This window comes from Bactrocera tryoni, unplaced genomic scaffold (genome assembly GCF_016617805.1).
Source record: "Bactrocera tryoni isolate S06 unplaced genomic scaffold, CSIRO_BtryS06_freeze2 scaffold_243, whole genome shotgun sequence".
Lineage (NCBI taxonomy): Eukaryota > Metazoa > Arthropoda > Insecta > Diptera > Tephritidae > Bactrocera > Bactrocera tryoni.
In genome coordinates, this window is record NW_024395970.1 from 233,521 (window position 1) to 255,247 (window position 21,727).

General features: G+C 31.6%; 1 protein-coding gene across 7 annotated transcripts; it reads right to left on the reverse strand.

Annotated features, from left to right (window-relative positions):
• Positions 1-839: 839 nt before the first annotated feature.
• LOC120780232 (protein groucho) lies at positions 840-21,445 on the reverse strand. Of its 7 annotated transcripts, none has more exons than XR_005705842.1 (16): positions 20,984-21,444; positions 18,900-19,544; positions 18,647-18,741; positions 14,369-14,432; positions 14,244-14,288; positions 13,620-13,757; positions 11,678-11,707; positions 9,193-9,399; positions 9,024-9,122; positions 7,524-7,580; positions 7,044-7,226; positions 5,564-5,838; positions 4,803-5,476; positions 4,210-4,409; positions 3,588-4,132; positions 840-3,524 (listed from the first exon to the last, which is right to left on the reverse strand). XR_005705842.1 is itself a non-coding variant. In XM_040112482.1 (16 exons), the coding sequence occupies exons 3-16, from the start codon at positions 18,933-18,935 to the stop codon at positions 4,025-4,027; spliced, it is 2,211 nt and encodes a 736-aa protein (XP_039968416.1). In that variant the 5' UTR covers positions 18,936-19,106; positions 19,172-19,544; positions 20,984-21,444; the 3' UTR covers positions 840-4,024. The 7 variants fall into 7 exon arrangements, 6 of the variants coding, with proteins under 6 accessions (XP_039968416.1, XP_039968417.1, XP_039968420.1 ...); XM_040112482.1 differs by having other exon boundaries at positions 840-4,132; positions 18,900-19,106; positions 19,172-19,544; XM_040112483.1 differs by lacking the exon at positions 20,984-21,444 and adding an exon at positions 20,498-20,744 and having other exon boundaries at positions 840-4,132.
• Positions 21,446-21,727: the final 282 nt, after the last annotated feature.

A 21,727-nucleotide genomic window follows, 5' to 3' on the forward strand; every position in this document is an offset into this window, starting at 1 on the left:
AAACGTTTAAGCGTTGCACTCTCAGTTTTTGCGTTAATTCTTTGTTTGTTTTTATTTTACCTTTTTTAGCTTACGAATGTAAAATTTATTTTTATATTTAGTTAATAAAAGTACACAGTGTTTATATGTATGTTTAGAACCTATATATTTATATATATATATATATATCTATATATGTATGTACTTCAAATATAATCTACATATAAATTAAAAGTAAAAATTAATTTAGTTATTTTTCATGTATTTCGTCACCACTTTACATTTTTCGACTTTATCGTTGTGTGAGTGCGTTCTTCTGCGCATGCGCACATACACAGGTGCCTACAAGTGTGGGATTGTGGGTTTAAGTAGCTGTTGCAGCGAAGCGTAAGGTTAAAGAAAACTCAAAAAAACAAAACTTAATAACAGTTAATTCACCACAATGTGCAAAAAATAACGGTTTACTATTTACATTTTGTTTTTTTTTTTTTAATTATATTTTTATATATGTTTTCGAAATTAATTTTCACAAATATACATACTTTAAAATTTCCTTTCTAATTTTAAGTGGCAATAAAATGAATTTTATTATTTACATACGTAATTGGAAAATTACTTGAAAAATACCTTTTAAAGCGCCATAACTACATACAGCGCTTGCAGGGAGTACGATTATTGAAAAATGTGACTCAGAATTCGCAAACAAAAAATATCCCAGAAAAAATGAGTTGAGCTTCAACCAAAAATTTTATGTTTCCTTTAGAGAACTGAGTTAATTCTTTGTTATTTCGGCAACAACATAGATATGGCAAACAGTTTTGGAAATATGCTAGCTGTAATGACATAACTTGGCCATAAGAAAATTTTAAGCTTCGACTCTCTTAAAGAAGCATAATTTTCTATGCTGTTGTTATTTTTTTCAAGTATGGACCACCACGAAGTTTGCAATTGTGATTCTTTACACTAAAACTGTTATCCTAGCAACAAATGCCATATTTGTATGTTTTGACGTCAAGTATTTTCACTAATGCCCTCTTCGTTGTTATACAATTCAGTGAAACAGTCGAAACAAGACATTTTGTAAATTATTTATGAATAAGCACAGTTTTAGGCGCATTTAATAGTTTCTGAATCCAAACCAGTAAAAAGCGTGAAGTTTTAAATGTGTTCTTTAAAATTTTATAAAAAATGTGACAATTGTACATATGCCACTTGAGAACTCGAGCTTTAAAGTAACCATAGCCGTTATCTGCGATGTCAAATTGCCTTTCTAACACGATTTGGTCTAGATATTTTAAACCCTTTGCATCAACTAACAACTAAAATATGAATATAACGGTTATTATATGACTTTTTTCCAGTTATTTATATACTTTTTATTTATTGTATATTCAGTTAAATTTACGCTTCGCACTCGCTGCTTTACATGCTCATTTTCTTTTATCATTTCATTTCATTTTCATTCCAAATTTATTTTCGTTACTTAATTACATAATGCATGTTTTGTTTGAATTTAAATTTAATTACTATATATAAGTATTTATATTTATATATATATATGCATATATATACATATATTTACTTTTATATTTCCATGTGTATGCGCGTGAGTGTGTGTATATGTATACTTCTTTGTTGCCATAGTATATGCAAGTTTTTGGAAGTGATTGAGAAATAGAAAAGATCGGAAAGTCTACAAAATAGATAGAAAGCCGAATGGACTATGTGGGGGAGAAATAACAAGGGGTTTCATGTATAGAGAGTGGATGTTAGTAATAAAAAACAAAGGTAGAAAGTCAAGCAAGCATAACTGTGTGGACGGGGCGGGTATGTAGCCGAAGTAATGCTTGAGCTCGTTGGGTTAGACTTTAATTGCCACACAGCTGCGTGTTGATCAAGTCGAAAAGCTAGTTATACTGCAAAGTCTTGTGGTTTGAGTGAAATTTACAATATTTTGTGCAGCAGCGAAATGCTTCTGTAGTTGTAGTAGAGCAACACTGTGGCAATTATTGAGTTGAAAGCACAAAATTTACTTTCCAATGAAGCATCTTCTATGCTTTGTTGATTCGTTTGCCTGTTTTCACTTCTTTGTTGTTGTTTTGGATTAATGCTCTGCAAAAGCGCGCATTAAACGCATGTATACACCTACATAAGTGTTATTTACTTCTCGATTTTATAACGACGTTCCTTTACTATAATTTAATTAATTTAAATTTAAAGTTCTTCTTTTATTCATTTTTCCATACAGTATTATCGTACGCACTTAAACTACACAGAAATATATATATAACTATGTATATATGTAAGACAATTATAATTAAAAAATAAAATAAAATATCAAAGCGCTTAAAATGGACAAAAAATAAAATAAAATAAAATGATAATAATAGATCATTAACACTAGGTATTTAAGCGTTTACATACATACATGAAGAAATGACATTTGAATTTTTTTTATTTAAAAATATACAAGTAAAATGTTTAAATGTTGCAAAAAAATGAAAAGTAAGAGCAAGAAGAAAACTCGTAACAAACAACAGAAAGCATGAAGCGTGAGGCGTGAGGCGGAGCTTTTACGAAAAGTAGCCAAAGAAAGCGGTAGTTTCGGCGGAAGAAACAATACATAGACAAATATGTTTGGAAATTTGCTTAGCTTAGAAAAAAATTACAGTTACTAAATTAAACGCGTAGAAATTACGACGCGACTGCCCCAAAAAAAACAAAGAAGAAAAGAAATGTGGCGATGAATGCTTGTTTGGTCTAGGGATAAGGCGACTCGACGCAGCGCAACTGCTGATACAAGCGGCGCGACGCATGCACGCTTTTCGCAAGCCAAGACCAGCCGGGCCATATAAGAAATGACAGGCGACAACTTATGCTTCTCCTAAGCATTTACGCGGAAGTTGCGTAATAAATGTTCGTTAACAGTTCAATAAAATCCCTGAACTTACAAGTTTTAATTGTAATTTTTCGTTTCTGTTTTTACAAATTTTTCTGTTTACTACATTTTTTTAGTCACTTGTATAAATATATAATGCAGTAAAATATGTGCTAAGAAAGAATTGTTTGTTATTGGATTTTTTCGCCTTTTCATGCAGCAGCATTTTTCGAGTTATTGAAGCGTACATACATACAAACATACATAATATTAACCTTGGAAGTGGCATGCATGCGTACTGTTAACAGTTTACGAGCTATATCAGTTGTCAACAAGCCAGAAAACAAACAAATTATGTTTACCCCATCCACATGGTTCACACGTTCGAGTAGTCCAGCACACTTTTTGTCAATGAATAAGCAAACGTTTTTCTTTTACTGCTTTACTGTGCCGCACATGTTTTGCAGTTATGTATTTATTTTTCGTTTGCTTAAGTTACGGTGTTTTTGTTGTATAGATTTTTTTGTGTTTTTTTGGGTTTTATAATATTTTAATAAGTTCTTGCATTTCTTGCACTCCTGCTGCGCGTTTTCTTAGTTTTTAATTAATTTTTTTGTTTTGTGTTCTTCTTCTTGTCTCTTTAACTTTACTTAAAATTACTTAAAACCTACAATTTGTTTATGTTATTATTTATAATTATATATTTTCTTATTTATCGTTTCTTCTTTACCTTTTTCGTGTTTCTGGTTACTTTTCTCATTAAACATGATTTCCATGTACGTCCGCTTATAAGAATATTCATTGTCCCTCCTAACCCAAACTATCTGCACAATCTTGTTTCTGCATTTTTCTTACTTTCTTTCTTTCTTGTGTTGTGTTTGTTTTATTTTGTTTTGCTTAGCTTTTCGTGAGTCCTATCAAAAGCCACTACTACAAAGCGAACTATTCATTTTTCATTGCTCTGTCGGCACGACATTCGCGTTTGCGCGCTCATACATTTTACACATTTTCGCAACTTATTATTTTCACCAGTTTCTTTGCCATTGTATATGTGTATGTGTGGGTATGTATGATCGCTTCTGGGTGGTAATATAATTGTTTTGCACAAAAGAAAACTTAGCATTTCTTCTTATAGGTTTATAGCAAAATTAAACAAATTAGAACTTATTAGTAAATAACTTCGTAAACCGTTGCTTTTTTGTCGCCGGAGCCCGTCACAATGTATTTGTCATCGGTTGATATGTCGCAGCTAAGTACGGATGAAGTTTCTTTCGACTGCAAATAGGAATTAAAAAAAAATATATATATAAATATAAATGAGTTTGTGAAACTGTAACTCGAAGAGGACATACCTGGAATATGCTTGCACCGTATGGTGTTCGCCAGGCATTCAATAGATTATCCTTGCCAGTGGAGACAAACCATTTGCCACAGGTGGCGAAACGTAACGAGAGTACACAGCTTTCGTGTAGATGCAGTTGATATTTGTCTGGCTTGGATGCGTGCAATACTTCGACATGTGAGTTCTCCATACCCACAGCGAGCCATTCGCCTGAAGAAAAGAAAGAATAAAATAATTTATCGTCAAGCATTAAAAAAGAAAACAAATAAGAAAATATAAATAAAATGAAAAAATAAATAAAATGAGAAAAAAATAAAATAAAGTAATAAAATAAAATAAAGTAATAATATAAAAAAGAAAAAAAGAGAAAGGAAAGTTTTAAAATTTCTAGCAGGGTCGCAAATCTTTATTAAAAATAATTTTTAAATTTCTAATCCCAAATACCAGATTGTTAAAAAAAATTCAATTTATTTTCAATATCAATTTTTAATTGTGATTTTAATTTGTTTCTGATTAAAATAAATTAAATAATTTTTTTTTTTAATTTTTCGAAAATTAAATCTTCAACTTTGAATTAATAGTTAAATGCTGTACGAAACTTACCTGTCGGACAATAGCCCAGGGAGAATATTTGAGAACTGAAATCATGCTGTTGCAATTGGCGGCCTTCGCGTAAATCCCACGAACGCACCGTATTGTCAAGACCACCGGTCCACAGTCGCGAACCATCCGGACTGATGTCGATGCATGAGGCGCCGTCAGTGTGTCCTTGGAATTGGCGCACCAATATCTCATTGTGCAAATCCCACACCGCGATATTACCATCGCTACAGCACGAGAAGCACACCTTCGAATCAGGACTAATAGCGAGCGCATAACAAGCCGGCGCTGCGGATGTCAATTCGGCTTTAATGCGTGGCGTTGGACTGGCCAAATCCCATATGGAGAGATTGGACGCCTCACCGCCCACAATCAACGTACGACCGTCAGGCAGTAATTTCACGGAGCGTATGTAGTTGTCACGTTGCAGACAGTCCAATTGGCTGACTGGATTTTTATTATTCGGCTGTGAGATGTCCCAAACTTTAACGCAACCCTTGCCACCTGTGTACACATACTTCGTGGGATTCGAAATGGTAACAGCGCACACTACCTCACCGTGTGATAGTGTATTTATTTGTCGGGCGTGTCGTGGTATGCCAACACCAACTAGTGCGTCGGATGGGAACGGCACCGGTTGTAAGCTGCCTTCGCCATTCATGTGGAACGAATATGCGCTACAAGAGAGAGAATGATGAAAGTTTTGTGAAAAGCCGAAAACAAAAAAAAAAAATAAAAAAAAATGTTTTGTTTTTGCAACTTACGGCTTTCCACCAGTTAACGCTTGGGGATGTGGAATGCCATTTGTTCGTACGTGCGCATGCGGATCGTAAGGTAGTGGTGGCGGTCGCCCATATGCCGGATCGGATGGTGGCCTCTGATAGGGGTCAGCAGGTCGCTGATACGCTGAGGCTGGATAACCGGCAGGCGGCGGACCGCCTTGTGGCATCAGCTGTTTGGGATTTACGCCCGGAGCTGGTGCGGCAGCATTTGGGGTGGGAGTGCGTGCCTTGGCGCCCGGTGTGCCTGGCTTGTCCATCTACAATGTAAATTATGTATTTTATAAGTGAAACAGTTGGAAATAATTTCAGCATTAATTAAAAATATATTTATAATTCGCAAAATTTATGTTTCAAGGCCTTTTTTATTTGTAATAGAAATGTAAAAATAGATGTGTTTTATTTGACCAGGCAATTAAGCTATCAGCTTATTTTTTATGGAAGGAATAGAGACAATAACAGTTGCTAGTTTTTTCGTTCACAATAAATGGTCATTTGCAAAAAGTAGTTGTTGGTAATAACTACAAACATTATTTTGACAGGTGAAACTGTAAACAAACCAAAACTACAGATTTTTATAAACGGAAATTACGTTAAAATTAAGACATAATTAAAAGTTTTGTTTTCAGTTTTTTTGTATTTTTGACCTCATGTAAACAAAATCGATTCATTTGTAAGCTTTGTTAGTAATCCGTTCACAAATTTAAATATTCAAACTAATTTCTCTTAATGTCAGACATTTTGAAATGAATGGAAATCAGCTGACTGTTCTTGCTCGCATTGCCAACACAATTCGTACTTAAGCTAAAATACGAAATAAGCTAAGTGCGTTTTATTTGTCGCCGATTTATTTTTTGAAGGTCAAATAAAACACGCCTAATAAAAATTTCAAAATTAAAAAAAAAATTAAGATTAAAAATTCAAAAATATTTTAAGGGGTTATATATCTTTTTTAATTTCAAAAAATCGAAATTTATTTATGACTTTATCTTAAAGGACAACTCCTTGAGAACATTTTCTCAAATTTTCATAGAGATTCGAGCAGTAGAAAAAAAGTTACAGCACTTCTAACCGTGCGCTTCGTCGCGAGGAATTACACTAAACTAATGAAATTTGTTTACTTGTATGGTTTCAGTTGACTTGTTCGACCTGGGGAATTGTCACCGCAAGGCTCTGCCAAAAAAGGCCTCTAAAGGAAACAGCCACCCCTTAAGAACTATTTGATATTTTTCAACGAAATTTCGCACAAACATTCTTAATAAAGTGTACTATCAAAAAATTAAAACATTCGTGTAATGAAATAATTGCTACATACCAAAAAAAAAAATCCAAACTTTGCTTTTTTTCTTCGACAAAGAAGGTATATAAACCTTTAAACAAATATTTGTACTATATAATAGAATTATATACTATACATATGTAGAATAAAATACTAAATCGTGATAAACTAACCCTATTTACTTACATCTTTAGTTTTTAGGCTGGGAGTTGAGCGTGACGAGCTGGAGCCGGAACGTGATGGAGGTCGTTCATTAGGCGGTTTGACACCGCTGCTGCCCGGTTTATCGAGACGTTCACCGTTCAGACTTTCACGATCACGCGCTTCCATCGACATGTGTTCGCCGTTCGGACGTGGCGAGTGGGATTCCTGTGACGAAACAAAAAAAAACGTTAATATAAAATAATCTAATACCAAGTTTTATGAAATAAACAAGAGATTTGGGAAAAATAGTTAAAATAATAAAAAAAATAAAAATAAAATATGTAAAAAACGAATATAAAAGAATATAAAAAAATATAAAAAAAATAAAAATATAAGATGAATAATGAGAAATTTGGGATGACGCAAATGGGGAAAACACTGTGTTCATGTCAATGTATTTACGCTTTTTTCTTAATACTGGCAACGTTCTGCTGTACTTTGGGTTTGACAAACTCAACTCACCATTTCATTTGCAACATCTACGACTAAATCTTGATCGCTTTTCTCTCCTTCATCGTCCTGCAAAAATTTTGAAAAATAAAAAAATATTATCAACGCACGAACTATTTGTTTTTGTTGTAAACTTTTGTAATTCTTTTTAACTAAACCAAATTAAAATGAAATACTAAAGAAATATTTGCTACGAAATCAAAAGAAAAAAACAAAAAAAAATGATATTAAAAACTAAAAAATGGAAGCGTAAAAAGAAAAGATAAACTAGCAATAGTAACAAAGTAACCGAAAACTTATGAAACACGTACCAATCACACAACGTGTAAATAAAATGCAAAATCTTTTACGGAACTGTAATTTAAACTCAAGCATTTGTAGCAGCTTTAACTAAGCTTATAACAAAGGTAAAAAAATATTTGAAATTGCTAAATTACTATAAAAACCAATCGATTATAATTTGTAAGCAAATGACAGTTGTCAACAAATAAGTACTATGTCCCAAAAGGCAAACCAAGCAAAAAAATAAAAATAAAAAAGAAAAGTTATTGCAGAAGAAACATATGGTATATGCCACAAAAATTGTAGAAACAAATATTTGCAGAAAAAAAATTTAAAAAAAAAAAAAAAAAAATTAAAAAAAAAAAATACTTTCGAAAAAAACATTTGCGGACAGTGTATAAGAGAAAGAGAGAGAGGATTATTCTAAGATATCTACAAAATAAAAGTCACTACTACAAACCAGCTAAAACTTATTTATGCAGGAAATTAAATTAAAGCTAAAGCTAAACTATATTCAGCTACATTTTTAATGGTTAACAAAACTAATTAAAAATTTAAAAAGGTACTAAATTAACTGACGTGCACGATGCAGCGCCGTCCTGCTGTTACTCTCTTTTATTTTTAAAGTGAGTTGCTTTTCCAAACTGTTTTATTGAAACAAAATACGGTGAGTTGAGTTTTACAATTTTCCCATAATAAGATTTGGCAACAAGTTTTTGATTTTTTTTTTTCGTTTTGTACAGCATTTATATTGTAAATCTATATTCGATTACATTTATGTTTGTATGTCGTTTTTTTTAATACATGATTTTTAACAATATTATGGTATACAATGTAATTTTCCAATAAATGCCAACGTAAAAACAATAATTACACAAGTTTTTTTATCAATAAACTGCTATAATAGAAGTATAGCTCATTTAACCAAAGCCAAAGTAGAAGCTTTTTACCTATATATACTATTATTCAAATTTTAATTCAAACTTTGTCTGGGCGAGCAGGACAGTGTTGATGAAGATGTTGGTGATGGAGGTAGAGGTAGTATAAGTAAAATGCGTAAAGTGGAATTTTGATACATATTATTATTGTACTATATAATTATATAACTAGGTTTTTGATTAATTTAATTTATTCATACATAATAATACAAATAAAGTAGAATTACTACTATGATTCTTCATCTAAAGCACATCGTGCTTTCGTACGGCAATGCGTTAGAAAAATACTCACTTGTAGTTTCTCGTCTTTTCGACGCTTCGAATCATTTTCAATATCCAATGGTGAACGTGTGCGATATTTCTCACGATCAGCTGGGGACACTGAATTCCGCTGCAAAATAATAAATAAAAGCAATAGTTAAATATTATATTTTTACTTTATTATTGAGTTTCACACTTACTAGACGCTCTTCAGCGCCGGCCGGCCCGTCGAGACCAGTTGGTTTGATATCGGGTCGATGATGATCTGTTGGTGCCTTAAGCAGGCCCTGTGGTGCATGTGGGAGACCCATTGACGCGCCCAGTGCACCAAATGGGCCAGCTAGTGGCGCTAAACCAGCCATTGGCTGCGGTGGTCCACCGGGCACTTGCTGTGCGTGTATTTGCTGCTGCATATGCAAATGAAAGAGAGACAAAGAAAGGATGGCATATGTTATTAGTTAATCAACAAAATTTTATTATTTTTTACGAAATTTTTGAAACAATAATTTATTTATTTAGGTTAAGCATAGAATAGTTGGAAATTGAAATAAATTCATTAAACAAGATCTTTTAGTAAAACGCACATTCACAAAGTCAACAAACAGGAAAGCCAGGGTCTGAACAAGAGTGACGAACTAAATTATTTTCAAATTTTCGTGATATTTTAACAAGATTATTTCGTAGGAAACGGTGAAGTGTTTGTCTTTCAAGGCAATAATGTTTATAAACTTAAAATTATTTGCAAAGCAATCACAAGCTTTAACATGAAACAATGAAACTAACCTAACCTCAGCAAATATGCGCAGAAAATTTTTGAAACAAACGGGTAATAATAATAAACAGCTGAACGAATTGTAGACAAGATATGAGAAAAAAATATTAATTGAAAAAAGTAAAAACAATAATTCAAAACAGTATGAAATGAACTTTTTTTCGTAAAATAATTGTAATTTTAAAATAATTTGTAACGATCGGAAAATTTAAATTTTTAAATATATAATTGGAATACAAAAAAAATAATTTTACGATAATCCCAATTTATTTTAAAGTAAAATAAGATGAAACGAAAGTTTATTATTTCATCGATTGTATTATATTGTTTTATTAATATTTTTAAAATATATTTTTGTATAATTTTGTATATATTTTTTACAATTCTAATATATTAATAAAAATTTAAAACCAAAATTTTTTAGTTTTTTTGAGGTTTTTTAGACTTCCATGAATTAAAAATTTAAAAAACACAGCGGTTTGAATGTTATAACAAATAATAAAATCAATTAATTAAATGATACTTTACGTTAATAAGCTAATTAAAACTAAAATGTAACAAAATAATTGTTGTATGCATGTAATTTTTGAATAGTTTAAGCGCATAACGCTTAATTAAAAGCTATAAAATAAAATTTTAACAAAATACGAGTTGTTAAAAAATTTTATAGCGTGTACTCTTCAAAATTAATATTTAAAGCACAAATATATTTGCTTTCTTTAACTCTGATACTAAAATAATTGATTTGACAGCTGAATATTTAAATATACCCTTTAATAATATTATTTAAAAAAATAAATAAAATTTTTGTGAACTATAAATAAATTAGAGCGCAAATAATGAAGAATTGCAGATCAAACAGCTCACTTTACAGAGTAAGTAATGCAACAAAGTGAAAAAATGTAGCAAAGCTAAGAAAAAATAATTAAAGGTAAAATATTATATAATTAACAAGTAATAATTAAATAGTAACAGTAGTTTAACTATTATTAGTTTAGTTCGTTGGTCAACTATGCAGGGCAGGCGCAAAACAATCTTCATGAAAAAATACTTTGAGAAAACCTATAATTTCAAAATTTATGGTTATTTTACAGCCAGTGAGTGAAATTTGGTTATTTGCCGACTTTTATTAATAATGCAAAAAAAGAAATTGTGGGCTTTAAGCATATATGTATAAGTCTGTAAGGATTCGTATCTCATCTGTTTTGTTGTACTTCAGTCCTTATAGCACTAGAATTAATCAACACGCTCACTAATACAACCTCGAAATTTGAGAAGTGAAATCGAAGCATAATTTCAATTAAATTATTTCACAAATTTGCTATTATAAAATGTAGATAAAGCAATCAAACCTATCATCTACAGTTATGCTTGTAAAAAAAAAATATTTATACAGTTATTAATCGTATTAATCGAATTGGGAGCAACTTGCAACAATATGCTAGCGAACAGGCACACACACATTAAAAACAGGTAATTTATAAGAAACAAATATTTAAATGCATTTTAACAATAAGCAAACTATAATTAATTGAATTTCGCACCGAAAATGGGCAAGTTTTTCTTTTATTATATTGTATGTGTATATTATTTTATATATTAACATTTTCAATTTGAAATAAATGAAAGCCAACAGGCACAGAATGCATACAACTGACAAATTTTAACCGTTATGCATATGAAGTATTATTGTTTTATAAAAATGCTCTCAACAAACAAGTATTCTTGCGCTTATGCTTGTATGTAGTATGTGTATGTATATTTTATTTATTGATAAACTTGTAATTGTTAGACAAAAAAAAAATTAGAATAAAGTAAGCGAAACAAGTACATAACTGAGCGTTAGAAGTATAAAACTAGTGGTAGAGAAATAGCAGTAATAAACGTATTGAGAAAGTGGAAAAGGAACTTACTAGAAGTTGTTGAATTCCCTGATGCTGATGCTGCGCGTTGCAACATCAAGAAATTTGATGTGTGTGTGAAGGGTATACATTTGTTTTATTAAACGATTTTTTTGTTGCATTTTTTTTTAATGAAAGTGAGCATAAAATAAAATGAAAAAAGAAATTAAAGTATTAGAATATGATTATTAATCAAAGTGTCAACACAAATAACTGAGAAATTCGCAACAAATTTCTATCATATGCATATGCAGAATTTTTTTATAATTATATCAATGCTTAATGAAATCTAAACAATTAACAATAAGGAATATTAAAAATATGTATATATCATACATTATTTTATTTTGTTTTATTGAAAAACGAGCTATATTTAGAGGGAATGTAGAAGAAAGTAAATCAAGTCTATACGCTGCCTTTTAAAATATGTACTTATATACACATTCACATATTTTAACTTGCTGACGGCATATTAGAAAAAAGATAATATCAATAAAAATAAAAATTTAAAAAAGTTACAAAAGAATGTCATCAGCTGTCAAACCAATTATTTTTATTATTTTAACTCTTTGCAATCATATTTACATACATACAAAAACAACAAATTATTTATACCAACAATAAAAATGAAAAAAGAAAGCTTGATATCTTAAAACTATTACCTAACAGAGATCTTTGACTGAGACATAGTAACTTAAGTGCAAATAATGTACGTCTGCTAGGCTACTATGAAATCTCGTTATTATTTTATAAATGGAAGCTTACTTAAAGGCATAAGATGATGCAAGGTAGCGTTTTGAAAGCATTTTTATTACTATTTAACGCTGTTTTTTGTCCGACCAAAGACTGTGACTGTGATGTGTTTCAAAATATAATTAAGGAAATATATTCGGCGCTATAAAGTCAGATATGTATGCTCAGAACTGGAAGAAGGAAACAGCGGATATCCTATATTATGTACATAGTTATAAATGATCAGCTTGACGAGCTGAGTCGATTTAGACATGGCCGTCTGTTTATATGTATGTATATACGAAAATTAGTCCCTCAATTGTTGAGGTATAGGTTCAAAATTTTCTTACGTTTTTTTCCCCCTTTTTTCATTTGTCGGATTGAGCGATAGCAACCAAGTACAGTTGATAGTTGTCAAACAAATTAAATGATCAAAGTCAAGATTTTGTATGAAAAACTATTTAATTAGAAAAGCTATCTTAACAAAATTTTGCAAGGGTAGATTGGACCACTGTAGCTGCCATGCGAACTGAACTATCAAAATTAAGTTATTGTAAAGAAAACTAGATATCTTGACGAAATTTTGCATGGATTACTGCCCAAGCAGTACTAAGATTTATCTTAACCTTTAGCAGGGGACGTGACAAATTTATAACACTATAAGGGTCGCGTAGTCTCACAGGCTACTACTTTCAAAGTAATTTTTTGTTGTAAAAATCAATTTAAATATTTTATAACTCTGTTTAGTTTTAACCATTGGTATGTAATAAAATATCGAACTAGTTTTTATCAGCGGTTTTATTATGAAATATTAAAAAAAAATGCAATGAACATTTAATGCTACTTTGGGAAGTGGTCAATTTGCAAAACACGCGACGCCTGTGAGGCTACATGTCACCAGTTAAAGGTTAACAATCTTTCGCAATGCTCCTATATACGATAGGATATATTACGGATCAAACCACTATAGCATATAGCTGCCATAGAAACTAAACGATTAAAATCAAAATAAATATCTGCTATTACACATCGTCTGTTAGCATAACTGTGTGTGTATATGTGTGCCTATTTACTCTAGCAAAAATAAAAAACGAAAAGGAATTTATGCACATTATTGCAGAATACTGATTATTTGTTGTAGTAGTAACAGTCGAAACGAATAAGTGATGAAGATATGTTTTATTGTACAATAATTAAGGAAATTAGTATAAATAAAACTTACCCCGATGATCAGATTTAATTCCTGCATCGTAACTTGTTTCGCGCGCTCCACTGCATTTAAGACCTGCTGCTGATGATCGGCTTGTAGAAATGGTAGCAGCTGATTTATCAAGGTATTTAAACGTTTGGCGATTTCCGTCTGCACACGCAAGCATAAGAAATGATGAAGAGCAGAGGATGGTTGCGCAAACACATCACGTTCGTTGATGAAGCAGTGTATGTTGCAGTTGATATATTTGTTTTTTTTTAGTGTTTTTTTTTTTTGTTCAAGCGGAAGCGCACAATGTAAAGAAAGTAAATTGAAAAAGAATTAGAACAAATTGTCAGACGAAAAACGAACAAAATACATTGTATGTATGTGTGTTTATGTGTCAAGCTCTGTGAGTAGGGGCGTTTGCAGCTAAAAAAAAGTGTGTAGTTGTGTGTACAATTTCAAGCGCCGACAGGAGTGCACCATTCAGGCACTCGTGTTGCCTGATACAATCGACAACTTGTCCGCTATGCCGACTTTGGCAACTGTATTTGTTAGTGGTGAGGGACGTGTTTATTGAATGAGTTGTGCGTATTTGTTGTTATTGTAATCAATGTTTTATTTTTCATTCGTATTTGTATAAAAGGAAATTACCTGTTTGTGCATTTCAACATTAAGGCCATATGACATTTCGTAGTACTGAAAGAAGAGTTGCAAAAGATATTAAAATTAATAAAAAAAAAATTATAATAGTGAATTAGATATAGATAGAAAATTACCATAACATAATGGCGCTGCATTTCTGTTTTTTCATTGGCAAGTTTTTCGCACTCCAGTTTTAATCTGAAATTAAAGAAACGTAAAAGCGAATTAGTATTGTCAGGAGTAACCAGTAGAAGCCAATCAAAGACATATCAAGCCGGGGCTAAAGAAATCGTTCGAACTGTAGAGAAAAAGATTAATTAAGGCAATTAATTACGTCAAAGCAAGTGGTATAATTAAAGCACCGAAGCATATTCAAAGAAGCAATACAAAAGACTCAAAGTAAGCTGAGGTTCAAAAGAAAGAGCAAACAAAAGGATAAAATCAAATAACCGAAATGGCTTCGCAGCGAAAATACGCGCCAAAAAGAGATTAAATTTAGTATATATAACAATAAAAAACTATAACTTCGCAAACCCTTCAACAACAATTTTCATACAAAGACTGAATTTTGATCGGTCAGATCGTGTATATGTATAGTGGTCCGGTCTAAACAATTTCCTTCGCGATTGTAGTGTTTACTATTTAAAAAGCGTTATTAAGTTATTTGATTTATTCCGTCATCATGACCATGACCGCTTTTGGTTACAAACAGTTCTTAGTGTGACAATAATTAACCGGCTAAAGAAAAGTGTTGTTTCACTTTTTAATAACCTTTGTAATAAGTAAGCACCAGATTATTACCAAATTTATGTACATATGTACATATAAACTCGAAAAAAAAAACTTTTATATCAAAACAAAAGACTAGTTCGAAGTTAGCTGGATAAAGTAATCCGAAAGGTTAAGTTAACCTGAAATCATTCAATCTCTTTCAAATCAAAGAAGGTAGCTGGTACCTGAGTGGTAGGATCGATTTCCAATCAAAGACGATTTTTACATCGCTGACACTTACGGAACAACCTACACCATTCTAAAGCCTAATTACATGATCCTCTCATGCTTGCACTTTTTATTGCATTCAACTGCTCAATATATTATTTTCTCTTGGCAATTCCCCTGGCGATGATTTTGTGCAAACGCACGCAATGGCAAAAAAACACACCTTTACACTCACATACGCATGCCTAACTATGCACTACCAAAAAAAAAAAATACAATTATAACAATCGACAGCGTGTAGCGCAGCAGCAGTCCTAAAACCTTATTCGGTTACCTCGAGAAAAGATCTGATCAAGTAGGGTAGGGTAGATGTTTAACCTACACACAAACATATACATATACACATTTATACACATCCTACTACAACATACCAACAAATCGAACTCATGAGCAGCATCCAGCTTGCTTGTCAGTCACTTGGCCAAACCATTTCATATGTACCTACAACAAACATATGTAGGTATTCAGCCATCCAAATATTTGTCCGTCCATTTGTTGTATTTAACAACAAGAGCAAAATATCGAGTGTGAATAACAACAGAAGTATTAAAAAAAAACGTTAAGCAGAACACGAGGGGAACCGGTTTTCAGATGCTGACTATGCTACTGTCTATCAGTCAGGTCTGGTCTACCTCGTACTTGTCCGCTTGACTGCCTGCCTCTGAGTTCGTTTTGTTTGCCTATACTTCGCGTGAAGCGGCCGCACACAAAAACCAAAACATAAAAAGAAAATAAACACAGAATACAAATATACAAATGTGCATGAGTATGTACATATGTGAATATAAAACTGCTAAATGCAACAACAATAAGAAAAACAATGACACGAGTGTCGAATATGGAGTGAAGTATAGTTGTTGTTGCCGTAGTTTTTTGTTATTGTTGTTCTTGTCTTACTGCTACTGCCGTGCTATTTTGGAGGAGCAACGTGCGCAAAAGCGTGAAGTGAACGTTTTTCGGTGCTTGCTAAAGCGATTAAGGAGTAAATTGAAAGGGGGTGAAGTAGGGGGTGTTGTACGAAACAGTGAAACAAACTCGAAAATAAATAGAATTAAAAAGTTTGATTTGAAAAGTATTTTTTGTTGATATTATAAAAAAAAAATAAGATAAATATATAAAAAATCAAATGAAAATTAAACAACGAACAAAATATACGAAAAATTTTTTTTAAAATAATAGTAATATAAAATATATATAAAAGGAGAAAAATAAAAAATATTAATATAAATAATAATAAAAAAATATATAAAAAGAAAATATTAAATATGTATGTATGTATGTATATACACGAATATTTTTTACATAAAAACAATTTTTTTTTAATTTATGAAAAAAAATTTACAAAAAAAAACTAACATTGTTTTTAGTAATAAAGAGATTAAAAAATATTTATCAAAATATAAAATAATTTTAAAAAAATTTTCCGAAAAGAATAACAAAAACACGCTGGCAACAACTATACTTATGTAATGTTTTTAGAATAAAAATCTTAAACTGTTTTAGAGTAAGCAGGATGACAGTGTCAATCCGCCACCATTCCTCGAAATTATTTCAGATAGTTTTCTGCCGCTGCAACAACAACAACCGTACTATGTTTCTAAATAATGTTTTATCTTATTTAATATTATTTCTGTAGTAATGCAGTTATGCAAGTGTGAAAATTTAAATTTCACCATCCTTTAAATACTTTCATTCATCAAAACAATTGAACAATTAGATGAACTACTACTCTCATTCATATCATAAATGTTGTTGCGGTAGCGGTATAAGTTATATGTATGTACATAGCGGAAATAATTTTAGAGCCTACCGAGTAGACCGTCTTTAATCGGATAAAAATCCAGGTTATCTTTGGTTACAGATATGCGTAAGATGCGTGAACGATCCGTTTTAATATATGGCTCCCGAGACCCACTGTTAAATATCGAATTGTAAATATGTGCACATGTACATAGGCGTGAGCGTTTATCTAAACATTATAGTTTTTTTATTAATACATTATCGGTACCAACAACACATGTTTTCATGAACCAAAGATCAAGTGTTGAGTAAGAAAAGGCGGGAGTGAGCCAAGAATTTGTAGTTTCCAACAATTTTGACAGCTTGATATTTCTACCGCAAAATTATGATTTGAAATTGTTAAAATAAAAGTTTTATATCGCACTTGTTACGTTAAAGTGTAACAACTCAAAATTTGAACATTTTCAGTAGAGACGAAAAACTGTTGAGTCGAAAGAAGTCATTCTGAAAACAAAGAGAGAGTCATAACGGTTTTTTTTAACGAAAGACTAGACAAATCACTGAACGATTTTTACAGTGGGTAGAGGTGACACTGCACATTATTTTCTTGCAAAAAACTAAAATTTGGAAATTTTGAGTTGTTACACTTTAACGTAACAAGTGCGATATGTCAGCTGTACTGGTCTGATATAAAGAATTTCGGAGATTGTAATACAGATTTGGACAATAATCCATGCCAAATTTCGTGAAGATAGCTGTCAAATTAACACGTTTTTCTTACAAAAATTTTATTTCGATCGTTCAGTTTGCATGGCAGCTATATGCTATAGTATCCGAACTGAAAATTTAATTTAGATAGCATTAGTTTTTCCTTGGACAATAAGTTATTCCAATTTTCAGAAGATATGGTCGAGAAAAAAAAGTAATCGATATCCTGCGGTTTCGACACATACAGCATAGCTAAATGAGCTCCGCTTGTCATACTGATGATTTATATATAAATTTTACAGGATCTCCGACGTATAAAAAAAATATAAAACAAAAGTAATTTGAAACACTAAAAGTGAAGACAATTCTGCATAATTCCATTTTAAGGTTCATTAGGTTTCTATAAATTGCATATTGGGATGGCTTTCGCATCATCCAAGTATGAATTTATATGCAAATGGTTACATGGAATAAGTTTTATATATGGTATGCTCAGCTTACTAAAAGATAAGATTACGTTGAGACATAAAATTCATTCAGTTTTTAAATTTTCTTCGAAAGATATACATATGTACATACATACTTGCATATACATATATGTATAAACATTTAAAGATAAGATTTATTTTAAAATTTAGCTGATTAATCAGATGTTTATGTATGAACCTAATAAAGTAATAAAAAATTATGCTTAAGTTTATACAAACAAATGTGTATATGAATTTCGATTAACATGCATGTCAAACTAGTAAATGAAGATTCTTGGAGAAAAGTTTAAGTAAAAGAGAATTCTTTGATTAATTCGGGAACGATGAAATATGCTCTCAATGTGTTATTACCAAACAAAAAGATATGGCATATCAGTTGGATTAAAAATTTTTATAATGGAATTAAAGTTCTAGTAGATTAGTAGTTGGTAGTTTTTCCGCACTAAAAACTTTACAAAATATTTTAAAAATACTTACGTATGATATTGTGCCTGCAGAAAGTTGAACTCCTCCTTAATTCGTTCTAGTGTGTCAACGATTGTAAATTTTAGTGGACCCTGAGGTGGTGGTCCCTATGTATTGTTTAAATTTTAATAATTTACACATACGTTGTTACAATTGTGTTTTTGTTGATACATGAAAAATAAAATTTTTGTATTAGTATTTTTTTTTAATGATGGTATTATAAAATTTAAAATAAATAGTGCCGTAATGGCACTTGTGCACTTACCCCCGCCGAGGGATGACGCACCGGTGCAGGATACATTTTGCGCACTACACCACACAACTGCTGCTGTTACTCTTGCTCTACTGTTGCGGCTTTTGCGGTAGAGAGCAGATTCAATTGTGCTGTAAATTTCCCGCTTACCAAAAACTTTGAAGTGCAGATTTATAATATATTGTTAAATTATTATTTAGTTGAACCACTTGTCGTTTTCTAGCGAATGTATGATATTACTCCGTTTAGTATATTGAATAAACTTTAAAGCCGGATGCACACACCTTACACCACTACCACTGTTGATTAACTATGGTTTGAACCGGAGACTCCGCCACTTTTTCCACGATTTAACCATTAAATTTCATCTAAAATTGTTTATTCCACAGTAATTGATTCACAAGTGTTGGAACGTTTATAATGTAATCGTTCGTCCAGCAAGTTGGACTTATAGGCTTCTTTACGCTTTCTAGCCCTGAAGCACCCTGCGCCTTCCTTCTTTCCTTTTGCCGTCTTGTCTTGCACACTTTCTTGCACTATGGGGTGCTTGCGCTTCCTTACTGAGAAAACTTTATTTGCTCAGTTTTTTCATTGAGATTTTTTAAGTATTTTAGCTTGAGTTTATAATAAAATTTATTTAGTTACGTTCCATGGGACCTTTAAGAACAATATGAAATAATTTTTATTAATTTTTTAACAATTTCTTTATATTTAAAAGAATTTTTATTATTTTGCACAACTTTTTCTACTTTTGCTCGCTCGCTCGTTGGTTTTTTCCGTATTTTCTTTTACATGTCTTTTCGATACGTAGAATTATGCACACAAAGCAACATACACGTAACCACTATGTAGCACAGCCACAGCCAGTCAAGGCGCCCGCGACGGTGTTATGCGTGTGGTGGGAACCGACGAGTAGCGAGCAGATTGTTGTAGGTAACGAGTCGCAGCGCCACCACAAGCAAACACATACACCCGCACGAAACCATCAACCACAGTCGGAAACGCAAACCGCACATACACTAACCAAACGAACCAACAAAAAAAAAAAAAAAAACGCTCAATCCGCAGTAGGGTTGCATTGGCTTTAAACTAGTACATTTCATACACTCTTCAAAAAGATTCTACTAAAAGTTTTCGAATACAATTTATCTGACAATCGCTGAAATTTAATTATTTATGTTTAAAACTAGTTATTACATGTGTAGCGCGAATATAAGAAGTCCACATCAGTATTGCTAATGCAAATAATAAATGCAAAAATATATTAAGTATGGTAAAAATTAATGTTTTGCTAACAAATATTTAAAAAACGAACAAATGTGCTTGATTAGTTAAATATATAATAAAAAAAAATTATAAGTTATTTCAAACTATATATATTCAGTGTCATCGAAAATACTTCTTTGGAAATTATAATAAATAAATTTGGCCTACCCTACTTTAATACAACACTGTCATACCACCAAACATACCACTAAAAATCCCAACGTACAAAACCGACGTAACCAAAACGTAACCGACACGATCGACCAACAAGCGACCGAAAGAGCCCGACCACACAAAACTGAATCCACAAAAAAAAGATATAAACAAAAGCAATTAAAAAATACCATTTTCCACCAAATCGAATTACTTTTTCATTTTTATCAAATCGATTGTATTATTCATTTCACATTCACTTCAATTGTATAAAAATCTTCCTTTTCACTAAACTGTAGGTAAATTAAATATTAATTTGTCAAATATTCCGTGCACTTTTCTCCATTCTTCCATGCTCTTCCATCTACTCGCTATTTCACTGTCACTGATGCCGTGAATTTTGTACGCATTCTTCGTTCCCGCAAGCGCACACACACTATTTCAGAAAACAACGAGTGACCGACCCAAAGCACGTATTTGCTAATCCAAAGAACTCTCACTCGCCACTCGTTCATTCATAGTAGACAAACAGTATTGCCAAAATTTAGCAAAACTTTAACTACGTTAAAGTTTTTATGCGAGCGTGCAGCAATACATGGAATTGGTTTTTATTTTAAGCAGTTGTGCAAAATTTTCTTTAAAAAATTTAAATTTTTAAAGCAATTTCATTTTAATACCTTTGCGTTCCAAATCATCGTAATGGTTAACTTGTGGTGTTGGCAACTCTAGAAAAGCGGCACTAATGGCGTTTTGCTGTGGTGGTAATTTTTTGCATTTATATTTTTCGCGAAATTTTTACCTGCACATTTCTTGCTCATATTATAAATGTTTAGCTTTGCACTTAAGCAAATAAATTTATAGTTATACACTTATGATGTGTATATTATTTTATTGTTCACGAATTAAAATATATGACAAGCAAACGCCTATCCTTAACTTAGGCCATCGCAAATTAAAGCGTTCAGTTTTTCTTAATCACGCCATATTCTAGGAAATCTATCCATCATCTCACATTTACTTAATACTGTCGGAAATTCGCAAACACTATATAATAATTTATTTAATTTGAATCAAAACAACGTAAATTTAGACGCACGAGGTACTCAATGAAGTTCACTACAGAATGATTGCTCTCAGAAAATGCGCACTCGTTTGTGAACATACTCGCTACCTTTCGTTTTGTACTTTGTGCTTTGTTAACCAGCGTTTCGCTCGTTACCATCAGTTAAAGAGGAATAGAATAAATGCAGCCATGAATATTTGCAATTAGTGCATATGCGCATAAGAGAGATGCTTGACTGAATAAGTGGTACTCACTAGCTGTCCCGTTTTTTCTTAGCTTCTATAATTTTATAGTTAACCCTTTTATGACACCTCAGAGAATAATAGAAATATTGAAAAATGGATTCCTAACAATTTAC

Coding starts and splice junctions, on each gene's coding strand:
- LOC120780232 (XM_040112482.1), bottom strand. CDS start 18,935: ATGTATCCTGCACCGGTGCGTCATCCCTCGGCGGGG. Junction 14,433..18,646: donor CTGCAGGCACAATATCATAC/GTAAGTATTTTT, acceptor CTTTAATTTCAG/ATTAAAACTGGAGTGCGAAA. Junction 5,839..7,043: donor CCAGCCTAAAAACTAAAGAT/GTAAGTAAATAG, acceptor TTTACATTGTAG/ATGGACAAGCCAGGCACACC.